The following is a 13242-nucleotide window of genomic DNA, read 5'->3' on the forward strand; positions in this document are numbered from 1 at the left end:
TAGGCTTTGCCACCATAAAATAATTTAACGAAAAAATATTTCAATCTCAGCCATCTAGTAACGTAAGGAACTACCCTCGCTCCTCCGTTGCGCATTTCTTAAAATTATTGATTTGATAATTGCTTCACATCCTTTCACGTGAATTACGCCATTCTAACCGCATCCCCCTTCACTCATATAGCCATGGATACAATATGTAAAGTAGACTAATTCTTTTCCACCATCAGTGACTGCACACAGTCATCAGCAGACTACCGACAACTCCTAGAAACAACTCGCCAAGATGATCGCACAGGTGAGTAATGCAGATCATTTCTTTACCCACTTTTTCCCAGAAAAGTCGGCATATACACATTAGATTACCCGTTGACATTTACGCAATAAACTAAGGCGGGGGTTAAATTGTTTTGGCGACTAGAATATTGGCTGCCCATCTTGAGGGTTCGGGTTCAACTCGGGGTGGCGAAGGAGAATTTTCAGAGACTGCCCAATCCTTGCTATAGTACTTTGTGAATAGCACTTTAGGTAGAGCTCTCCATCCATCGGATGACACGTTAAGCCGTGGTCCCCTTTCGCCTTGGCGCCTTTCCTTAAGGGAACCTAAGGGCTAATGCCGACGCCGGGATACTCGTCACCCTGTTACTAGGGTGGAAGGGGCCTCAACGCTGAAATAAGGCAGAGACAGGACAGAGAGATTTCTTATATTTCATATTTCTGTCATCAGACCAATGACAAACAGGGATTTTAGTGGGTGTGGTAATAGTTTTGGTCTCCCGACTTAGGGGCTAGGTTTCAAATGCCGCCGCGGCGGTGGTAGAGATTTTTCAGAGTAAGGCCAACCCATGTTTGAGGGATGTGTGCTGGACATTTCAAGGGCAACACTCCATCCGTCGGATGACTCGTTAATCCGTGGTTCGCACCTTTTGTTGAGTGGAGACCAATGCTGATGCCGGGTTTCCCTCCACCATTCCTACACTAACCTTCCCTAATACCGCAAATGTTGTCAGATGTGGGTCGCCTCCTTCGGATACATTGAAATACCATGAAAACTAAGCCTTCTGATATGATTAAAATCAAAATTACAAATTGTCTGTGATAAAATGGCTTGAATTGGAAATATAAATGAAAGCGATTGTAATAACTAAATACTTAGTCACTACCAGCAGTGTTGAGTCATTAGGTCATCTTTAGAAACTAATCTATCGTATCGGTATTGATAATTTTTTTCACATTCAGCGGAAGTAATTCTGCCTCCGTTAATTACGATTCCCTTAATGATTATTCGATACCTAATGACGGTTATTACATGCGAGTTATAAGCAGAAATTAACAAAATATTAAAGGCCTACAACAGAAAAATCCGTGTCCTTAGACATAACAGGAGAACTATGAGTATTTAAATTTTGCGATCAAGGACCTAGATAAATAGACACATCGGCTCCCATATGATCGTCTAAATTAGGCCGTGTGTCCAGGAATATGGTTCAATGTGTGACCGTTCAAACTTTAATCGTGCTATTTTTGTTCCTGTATGTATAAGGTAAGCTGAAAAAAACTTATGTTGAAGCAGTGTTTCCAAAAGTTGCTAGAGGAAGGGAACCTGAATAACGCTAACCCATGCAATGATAGCTTACGGCTGATAATATATTCAAAATGCTCTATGCATCAACAAAAAAAAACCTTGTGAAGATAAGAAAACACTTTAAATTAATTAATAAGAAGTCTAAAAGATTAAACACAGAGTTTATACGGTAATGATTTTTGAATAGATTAATAAGTGATTCAAGGAAGATCCAAGAGTCAGGACAACAAAGGAAGGCTCGCTAAATAATTTAATGTAGCATCTACACAAATATTGATCCTAAAATGCATGCATTCCGCACTTTCATCATTAAAAGATGATACTCATGAATTTTTACAGGAAATTTGTAAGTACTGACTACAAATACGTTTTTATATTACACAGTTTCTCCTAATCGCCGGTCTGGCAGTTTCTACCTTTGCCTTCCCTGGCGGACTATACGCCGGTCACGGACATCTAGATTACTACGTAAGTGGTTGAGATTAAAAACGACAAAATACTTTTCTTTTCAGCCTACGATCCAAAGTAACTACTTATATCCCTCAGTACCCGTCAAAGCCTACCAATTTACAATCAGAAATCCTATATAATTGTACCTTAGTTGTAAATAGTTTTGATACAAGCAAAAAAGCTTGCTACCACAATCTACTACAGGCATTTAGGAGATATATCGCCATAAATATAGGGTGGGTACAGAAAAACCGCTATGATGCCTTGATTTGGAGTAACATACCATTCTTTCAAATCTTATTCAAGGCCCATCCCAAATATAACTTTGGCTATGGCGTGAGTGACCAGAAGAACCAGTGGGAGACGAGGGACGGAGATGTTGTCAAGGGTGCTTACAGCCTCCACGAAGCTGATGGAACAGTGCGCACAGTCGAGTACACCGCTGACAAACACAATGGATTCAACGCAGTTGTCCATAGACAGGGCAAGGCCGTGCACCCGCACCACTACGCACCAGTCTATCACCACGGAGGAGCTTACGGTGCAGGACACAGCATCGCCATTGGACACGGAGTCGCTGCATACGGCTTAGGCGTGCACCATGGTTCTTATGGAGCTGACTTCGGAGGGCATTACGGCGGGCACTTCAGAGGTGCGACATCGCATGCCAACGGAAACAGCATTGCATTGACCCACGGAGTGCATCATTACTAAAATATCACAAATCACAATCTGAAAGCGATTCCCATTTTGTACAAAAAATAAAAACCTTATCCACATTTAATATTCAATACTTGATTCCTAATTCTTCCATTTATATACCAAACCGAGGTAGGCTTCATTTAAAATCATGAGGCATTAAAAGTGTTTTGATTAAAATTTTATCAATGTTTTTCCATATTAATCTAGAAACCATTATGCACAGTGAAAATGAATTGTATCCATATCAAAATACTTATTTTTGATAGCAATGGGGAATTTTAAGAATGTAACTGCTTTTCTTAAGCATAAATATATTTAAACCATAAAAAATAGGTTTTCTCCTCTTATATAGGTTAGTTTCTAAGTAGGAAAGTAGGAAAATGTAGAAACAAATATTTTTACAAACTAACTGATCAGCATCCCACGAAATTGTATGATTATCAGAATATTAATTTTTGAGCCTTCAATTCACATTACTTATGTTATAACAGTCAAATCCAGTACATTGTACACCTCTTCACTTGCAGCTATATTAATAAATTACAGCATGGTAGTAGAAATGAAGGAAAGTTGCTTGGGTATTTAATCTAATTTTCTCATTCTCTCTCTCATTCCCATTATTTTAAATCGTGTAAAAATTTTGTGGATCGGCAAGAGATCTCAAGAACTAATGCAACAGTTTCATTAAGAGCCGCCAAGAGTTTCGTAGTACATTCTAGTTAAACTATTTATCTTGCCAACCTGCCCTGTCTAACGTCTTGACGTGGATGTCTTAACACACTGTATTACTATGCAGTTCCTCACTTTCTCTTGTGTTTAGAATATTTTTATCTCTAAATTCAATTTGTTAACTTCTTCCTTCAATTTGAAATAGTTTTGCAGCAAACGTTTGTTTTTTTTATTCAATTGTTGATTGGAACATAGAGACGACAGAAGTTAGGTGCGAAGTCGAAAATTCCACGCAGCAATGAACAATTTTCAGAGAGATGCATAAAAGGAATGGTAAATCGCAGGCTTCTGTTGAAGATAAATTACAGAAAAAATATAATGGTACTTGACGCTATACAAACCGATATTTTATTCCACTACTGTGATTGGTGCGCCTGCATTTAGTGGCTTTTTTTAGAACTCCATATTTAATTTTGAAATGAATTATCATGAAAATTAAAGTGCTCTAGTCAATAAGAAAATGGTCGAAATTGGAGTTGCAAGATTTTTCCAGGAAGGACAAACAAGAAAGGGAGTATAACTAAACGTGGTAAAAATACAACACATCGCGACAGTTAATATCCGCTGCATATTGGCTATGATATTAAAGGTGGAAACCACAATTCCTTTGAGTTAACTGCAATGATTTAAAAGAGAAAGAATTCCTGATTACTAGCTCGGAGATGGACATTTATAAATCATAAGCCATTCCAAAACCGGAGAGGGGGGAAATTGAAAACGGAAAAAGCTGTTAGTCATGTATATTTCAAAAAAATATTATTATTATGAAGAAAAAACCAAAATCATCCAACGATTCGGCAACAGATTATCATTTAAATGTTTGGCAAGCTGTAAACCTGAGGAGCTTTGGACTTGCCTCAATCTGTTCGTATTAGTCTATCACTGTATTACTAATTAAGTCATTCCATATAAATGAGTAATTGAGGGAGGAGAGACGTCAATGCAGAACAAGCAGTTGGTTTTGCAGTTTAAAAAAAAATATATATATATATATATATATATATAATGATATAAAAGCGCCACTGAAAATTCCAAACGGTCATAACGGCTTTAAAAGTCCAAAATAAACTGGAGGTTCAAGTTCAGGTAGATACTTTCGCCAACTTCCAAACATAACTATCACAGGATTAACAAAAGAAATTTCAGCGCTTCAAGGATAGGCTAAAACGTCTTCCATAAGGCTCATGAAAGACCTAAACACAATTGATGCACAGAATACAGTATTAAAACTTACTTTTTAATGCTTAACAAAACTTTATTATACCGGCCCTGGGTTTCAACTACTAGATATTCAGGTGATCAAATTGTTCATCTCGAGCCCCTTACATATATTCCTGCCTTCCCCCCCTTTAATCTCTCACTGCGTATATGAGGGACTCACGGTGATTCATTTCAGCAGTATTTTAAGCCAAGACAGTGCATTGTACTCAACAATTAAGGAAACCACTCTTTCAAAAATTGAACCTCATAGCACACATTCAGCGAGAAATAATTGATGATTTTAAGAATGTATTTCTTTCAAACTAAAACTACAGGGAAGAAATATGCTAATGTACATCGGACAAAATTCACATCCACGCCAGCAAAATTCTGCAGACAAATGTAACCAAAATTACATCTATATTCCTATTTAAACGGTGAGATAATTTAGCTACGAGGGTATTTGCTTATTTCTCCAGGCCCCGCTTCAATTTCGGTGCAGATGACATTTTCGTTGCATCCTTCAATGTAGCGTTGAATATTATTTTAAGAAAGTATTTTTTTCAATAATGAGTCACTGAATTTAATGCAAATTTATTAATACTTATATTTTTTCAGTTATCCATAGCATCATGCATTCACCACCAGGTTACATGAAAGTCCTAACAGATATTAGTTAACGCATACTATACCTAGCATAATGCTTACCTATATTCAAGGTAATTGAAGAAATTGGCATTCGGAAGGCAGGAATAAATGTGTTTCCTCATTTGAAAGTTTGATTTCCTCACAATTTCTCATTAAGGGATCCCTGACAAAGGCATTCCATTTATCAATATTATTCATCTACCACATAAAATTCCACTTGAAAAATTTTTGCGCTCTCTTTTATAGACTGTTCCCCCACACCTCCCTTCTCTCCTAGGCAACCCCTTAATGACCGTCTCACTCTCAAAAACTTACGCATTCCATATCCAGGCACTCCCCTTCGTTAGCTTACTACTCCGAGACTCCTCCCCTTAATTACAAAACTTCCTCCTAAAGAAGGTCATTTTCACCAAAAATCAGGTATAAATAACACGAACCTCCGTTCGTTTGAGCATCAGTCTCAGTCCCTCAGAGGTGATAACAAGCAGCAACTACCATGATCTCAAAGGTAAGGAATCAAGGAAAATTAGATTACCTTTTAAATAACTAGCAATAGATTGCAATCAAGTAATGTTTGCATTGATTAATAGACATAAGTCAGCCCCGGAAAGATTACCCTGTCATAATCAATTATTTTTAACATCCTTGAATGTATAGCGCCAATATGATGAATTTTTTAAGACAAATGCCTGCCATTAACATGAAATATTGTACTTCTTTAATTTAAACGAGGAATATTAAAACTGGAGTAAATATTACATTATGAATGATCGCATAAACATTTTTATTTTCCTGCAGACGAACAAATATATTATTAATTTTGAATCTATAAATAATTCAGTGTTATCCGTATTCATGAAACGCATGACCATATAACCATAACGAAAATTCAGTGTACAAAACTAAACAAAGTTGATAAATATTCTCACCACGCTTAAATGCAACGGAAAAAAACTATTCTACCGCAATAAAATAACTATCTTACTCCGATAGGTTTTCATTTTGGCTTGCATTGCTGCATCAGCATGTGCCCTTCCCGGAGGACTCTATGGAGCTGTTGGACATTTGGATAGCTACGTAAGTAAAATTATTATGACCACATTACATTGCAATTGCATACATTAAACAATGGTTACATGTTCCCGGTTAATCAGTTTGCCTCAAATAAAGAAATAAGTGATTTTCCGCAGTAAAAAAAGGAAATATACGAGAAAAAAATACGAGCACTTTGACTACTGGATATCAAATAAAATTTAAAATTCATGCGACATTAATATTATCCATTTCTGATTCCAGGCCTACCCAAAGTACAACTTTGATTATGGCGTGAGTGACCACAAGACCGGTGACCAGAAGAACCAATGGGAGACGAGGGACGGAGATGTTGTCAAGGGTGCTTACAGCCTCAACGAAGCTGATGGAACAGTGCGCACAGTCGAATACACCGCTGACAAGCACAACGGATTCAACGCCGTCGTCAAGAGACAGGGCAAGGCCGTGCACCCGCACCACTACGCGCCAGTCTATCACCACGGAGGACATGCCACCGTAGGACACGTGGGCGCTTACGGAGTCGGCCACTATGGCCATGGCTACGCTAACGGCAATAACATCGCCATCGGCCACGGAGTCGCTGCTTACGGATTTGGAGGATACCATGGCGGATATGGATACGGTGGTTATGGATACGGTGCTGGTTACGGCGGACATTACAGTGGTGCATCCTCTTATGCCAATGGGAACAGCATTGCCCTTGGACACGGAGGCTACCATTACTAAATCAGGGAATTCAAGCGAAAACAAACGTCATTAATACAAAATCCTCGCATAAAAATGAATAAACCTGTTATTTTAAGATAAAAAAGTGTCAATTTTTTCGTCTTTCCCACCTTTCCATTGTCGAACGAGAATGTATCCTTATGATACACGAATACTAATTGAAATATATTTGGAGGTGTTCTGATATTTTTCGGACCTCCATAGGCCATAATAAAATTTAAGGTATTCAGATTCAAACAAATTAAGAAAATTTGTTCGGTAATATATTTTTTAAAAATGAATAGCTCTAATAAAATCGATTCTAAAATGTCAATGGTGATAGCGTGTATATAAATATGCTCAGAGGCATTAAGGCACACATATTAAGCGACAACAATGTGACTTGAATTATGAAAAATAAATAGAAAGATTCACACAATGTAAAATGCACTACCAGTCATTTAGAATGGTCCTCTTCATCTAATGAAGGTGTGTGGGTGTTTAAGTTTTAATTTTTATGTTAAATACGCTACATTTATGCATAATTTACGTTTCACAAATAATTCAAAGTCGGAAAAATTGAAAGGGTACGCTAAATAATCAGAGATTGCTAACTTGAGAAAAGTGGGTATCTATGGAAATGACGGGTTCCATTTTTCCTTGTACTAATTCCTTAGCTTACTTTTACGATATGGCCTAGTAATAAAAGATCAGGGGTTTTAATACGAACCTCTTTTTTGTATTGTCGCTCAGCCACATTTTGCGTATCCGTATGCATTCACAGAAAAGTTCTAGCACGAGGAAGGCTTCGTGAAGGGGCGTATTGTATGCTGTGTGTTTCTTGGTTTCTTATTGCACATATACAGGAACGATAAGATTCACGCAGTCTGATAAAAGTTTTACGCTTGCTAATGCTTACGGAGGCTGTATTTTGGACTGAATAAATGAGTAACTCCGTTACTACAGGAGAGTTTGGGCGCTGTAAATATTATTCAGGAAAGCATTCGCATTAAGGAACTATAAGAACGGAATCACGACTTATCTTAAAAATTGTACTATTCTCAACACAAAATTTAAATGGAAAGGCTCGATAAGCTCCGAAGAATTTGCAGCATGGCATCAAACGAACCACTAGCAAATCACAACTTCTGACATTACCCGAAATTCTGAATGTATTTAGTTGAGAAATTCAGATGAAAAAACTATATTTTTGCCTCTCTGTTTTAAGGCATTGATGAATGTCTTTCAACTATTTCAAATATATCCAGCCAACTATCTTACCTGACAACAATGGCAACTTGTAGAAAAACTTCAGCTTTTCAAATATACCCTTCTCATAACTTGAAGGATGGATTTACAACACTCGAAAAGATAACTAAAATTTCACCACAATTCATTCTTCTCAAATCACTTCTTTGGACTCAAATAGGTTAATTAAGAACGCAATTTTTTTCATCTTCGGCCACCTCATAGGCGAGCCACTCAGACCCTTAGTTTGTCGAAGAAGTTATTATAATTCGAATATAAAGTTATAAGAATAACCTGAGGCTTGGAGAAGCTTCATTCACGTAAAACTCTCCAGTGAAAACTTAAAAGGAGAGCAATTTATCTTTTTTATCCTCTGTTACATGATCCATATCTTGTCGTCAGTAATCCCATAATACACGGAAATTGCTGTCTCTTACCCCTTGGCCGGAAAATTTAGATTTTTCAGTTAAGAATCCTCGACTTCTATGTGGTGTAGATTTTGTTAGTTTTTAATGGTTGATAGTAAGTGGAGCTGCTTTGACAAACAGAACGGCGAAGAAATTTTGCGGTAGCATAGTTTTTCCCTACCGACGACCTTATCTCTATCTAAAGCTTAACACTTTCAATTATTGTAGGCAAATGAACTGAAAAACTTATACAATAATATAAGAAGGCCACACCTCGTTCGTTTTCATACTTACGGGTGAAAACAATACCCAGTTCATATCTCGAGCAGCAGAAAAAGAGCGCAGCTGGGGTGTGTATCGAACTGAATATTCTCTTTAAGGATGGTATCGGTTGGCTATCCTTTACGTAATAAAGACAAAAAATACATCTCCTTTTTCATGATACCAACGGCCTACACATATTGTGATATTTCGAGCATTTTATTAAGGGGCTTTACTAGTGACGGTCGCAAAACAAATATTATCTACCATAGATGCGTTAAATTTAAAATAAGTTGTTTTATGGCCGTCCTCTCATATTTACGCAATAAACACAATGTAAACAAAACGAGGTTCATAAAATTATTCACTGAACAGGAAAAAGAGTACAGGAGCCAACCGATGAGAGTTACATTGAGGAAAGACCATATGGGTTACCGAATAAAAATCTGGTGAAAATCGAAGGCACAAAAATAGATAATGACAACAGTATTGAAAATAGCTATTGTATAGGATGCATAAGAAAAAATTGAATTTTACGGCCTATTTTATTGCTCTGATAATGATGATAGGGTTTGACTAATGAAGCAAAGTTTATTTTTGCAACCAAATTGGATGATGTTCATAAAAAATATTATTTTTCTTCACCAATGGTTTGAAGCAATACTGAATAGAAGAAGATGAAAGTGGTCGAGATATTTTTGATTTTTTTATTAATGTACTGATTTTTCGTTACTATTAAATGTTTCTTTGTCTTATCAAACCACCCGAGACATTCACTGAAACTGAAAGTAATGGCGTATCACAAAAGGTCCTTGATGCTTGTAAAAATGTATTACCTAGAAACATTTTATTTACGTAGTGGCCGGATTCCAGCATTGATGCTAGTTTTTGTTCTCTATCGCAAGTACTTCATGGACACACACTTCAAGATACATAGGGAAAAAAATATTTAAACGAGAATCGGTAAAATTTTAACATCATTCAGGACTTAGCAAATAGCTGCAAAATTGTTTCAGCAGTGACTTTTTCTGTTATTATGAGTAAGAGGGCGCTATAGAACTTAATTTCTATCTCGCAATGGCTCAAAAATGACGTTGATGCCCCCCGGTCCAGCGATCCGAGAACTAGGATGTCTGGGTGATTTTTTAGTAAATTCACCCAGGGATAGGTTAAATTTAAGTCAGGCCCGAATAACCAGGCTTGACTCTCCGAGCGATTTGAAAGTCTAAACAACTGAAAATACTTCGTGCCCATTTGACGATGAACTTACTCAACTGTTAATAATTCTCCTTGAATATCACCCCCATATCATTCTATTTCATCGTACCAGTAACATATTCCGTATACATTAGCCCTGTTTCATTACTCAATGATTTCGAATGTATTCCCCATCATTTCAGCAACGCATGAAGGCATATTTCAGCTAAAATGAGCTATAAATAATGCAGGCTGCCTTGCTCGGGGCATCATTCGCAGTTTCTTCCTGACGGCCGTAGCAGAAACTAGCTATTACCATGATCTCAAAGGTATGACAACGGACAAAGGTTGACTTCTAAGTTAAATTTTTTCACAGGACTGTAACCGTTAACCAGAAGTTTTGATATTGGGGCTGATTTGGGACTTGGGGCTTCACATTGTGAAACAGGGCAGATGTCAGGGTATCAGATGTCCGATGGAAGAGTAGATGAATGCAGTATTTATAAGTTCTCTGGTAGCAAACTTAAACAAATTGAGCAAATAAGAATATAAAATATTATGATGATAATATTAACATTATAAGAGCAAGACAAGAGCTATGAATTTCATTAGCTTTTAAAACAAACGTCGCAATTCATCAAAACAAATTTAGTTAATATTAAGCAATTTATCAAAAATGGTTAAACAAACAATATTTCAAAAACTAAGAATAAGTTTTTCCTATGGATAGGTCCTACTCCTAGTTTGCATTGCAGCATCATCCTGGGCCCAGTCAGGTGGACTGTATGGCGCTGTTGGACATTTGGATCAATACGTGAGTAAATATGGCATTCGACACGAAGAAAATCGCCAAATAATTGTAAAATCATATGCTTTCGCAGGTATTTACGGTGACAAATCGCATTAAAATTTTTCTAAAGTTAAAAGCACGCACACCAGCGGAAATTTTATTTGCAGCACAATTTTTGCTCCATTTCCATGCTTCAATTGGGTAAAAAAAAACATTTCTACAAGCATCAATCGGAATAATTCAAAAAACCAAAAATCCTACCATGCAAAGGTTACATCCTACCACACAAAGTAGAATAATAATAGGTAATCGCTAGTGACAGTATAAAACTTGAGAACTGCAAAATTCATGCAAATATCATATTTTTCAGGCGTACCCTAAGTACAACTTTGATTATGCCGTGAGTGACCACAAGACCGGTGACCAGAAGAACCAATGGGAGACGAGGGACGGAGATGTTGTCAAGGGTGCTTACAGCCTCCACGAAGCTGATGGAACAGTTCGCACAGTCGAGTACACCGCTGATAAGCACAACGGATTCAACGCAGTCGTCCATAGACAGGGAAAGGCCGTGCACCCGCACCACTACGCGCCAGTCTATCACCACGGAGGATACGCCACCGTAGGACACTTGGGTGCCTACGGAGTCAGCCACTACGGCCATGGCGCCACCTCATACTCTAACGGCAAAAATTTCGCCATCGGCCATGGAATCGCTGCTTACGGAGGATACCACGGCGGATATGGATACGGTGGCTATGGCTACGGAGGGCAGTTCGGCGGTGCTTCCTCTTATGCCAATGGGAACAGCATTGCCCTTGGACACGGAGTCTACCATTACTAGTGCCTATTATCCAAACGAAAAACACATCTTATTGTACAAAATGTACACAAAAATAAATAAAATTTGTTGCATATAGATTAAGTAATGTGAAATATTTTTTTCTCAAATCCCTCTACCGAAATCGATTAGGATATCCCATGGAGAGTCTTTCATTCAATGATTTTGCTATTTTTCTCATATTTATGGTGTCTTTATGATGACAGATTCATAATAATGCAAAAAATAGAATTTCCAAAAGCAAATTATACACTCCAGCAAAATAATTCAAATAAGGTTAGCATCATCATCATCACTGGTTAACAATCATACGATTGGTTTGACGCAGCTCTCCACTCAATCCTCCTATCAGCTAATCCTTTCACACCTCCATATTTCTCCTAGTTCACATCCCTCTTTACCTGTCCCATATATTTCTTTCGAGGTCTTTCTCTTCCGTTCTTGCCATCCTATTGTCCCTCAACGAATGTCTTCAACAGGCCATCGTGTCTAAAGATGTAGCCTATAAGTTTGTTCCCTCTTCTAATTAAGGATTTCATGAGTCTTCTCTTCTTTTCCTACTCTTCTTATGACCTCCTCATAATTAAATTCATTCGGAAGGAACATGGACATGACATGAAAAATAATTATATCGCTATATATTGTAATTTAATGCTGAACTAGTTTTCATGGATAAAATAAAAATGCCTTTTAAGGGCAACCTCCCTTACAATAGTCAATTCTCTTGAGTTCTGATCAACTACAGCCGAATTCTTTGAATGATATGATCAGCCTTTTGGTTTCTATCCCTTCTGTTCTGATCTATCCCCGTTTCTATCCCTGAGTTCTGGTCAACTACAGCCGAATTCTTTGAATTATATAAAATAGACGAATAAATTGAAGCTAATGGGGATATTAATGACGTAGACTCATATGTAAATTGGATACACGTACGTTAGATTTTTAACTGGAAATGAGGACCTGAGTACCTATCACAGCAAACAAGGGTGTGTATCACTTGGTGCGTTTACAAGAAACCCACGCAAATGCATCTTTGCACTATGGTGAATATATCTATACATCTAAAGCTTTTAAGCTGGCCTCGATCAGCCTTTTGGTTTCTATCCCTTTTGGGAGTAGTTCATCAATCGCATTCAAGTTCCCCTTCTGACTTCCGATCATAGGCATACAAGACAATATAAGTACCCTATTTAGTTGCTCTTTCAGATTTTTTGATGCATTTAAACGCTAAGTTTCCTCCTCCATCTTCCCACGACAGCGTCGAAGTTCATTTTGTTATTGAATTTTTGACGTTCATTTAACGAGAGGAGCCTTAGATTAAATACATATAAATGCACCCTTGGATGCACCAAATGCAGAAGCCAAAATCGGTATCCCAACTTTAATATTATTATGGGAGATGGAAAAAGGTTTAGTTTTGTGCTTACTA

General features: G+C 37.4%; 2 protein-coding genes across 2 annotated transcripts; both read left to right on the top strand.

The window, feature by feature from the left end:
- Positions 1-283: 283 nt before the first annotated feature.
- On the top strand, positions 284-7090 carry LOC124161336 (adult-specific cuticular protein ACP-20-like). The gene is made up of 4 exons (XM_046537650.1): positions 284-295; positions 2339-2684; positions 6336-6388; positions 6608-7090. The coding sequence occupies exons 1-4, from the start codon at positions 284-286 to the stop codon at positions 7088-7090; spliced, it is 894 nt and encodes a 297-aa protein (XP_046393606.1).
- A 3409-nt stretch (positions 7091-10499) lies between these two features.
- Positions 10500-11816, top strand: LOC124161337 (larval cuticle protein A2B-like). The gene is made up of 2 exons (XM_046537651.1): positions 10500-10511; positions 11343-11816. Exons 1-2 carry the CDS (start codon positions 10500-10502, stop codon positions 11814-11816), a joined length of 486 nt encoding a protein of 161 aa, XP_046393607.1.
- The last annotated feature ends 1426 nt before the right edge of the window (positions 11817-13242 follow it).

This window comes from Ischnura elegans, chromosome 6 (genome assembly GCF_921293095.1).
Source record: "Ischnura elegans chromosome 6, ioIscEleg1.1, whole genome shotgun sequence".
NCBI lineage: Eukaryota > Metazoa > Arthropoda > Insecta > Odonata > Coenagrionidae > Ischnura > Ischnura elegans.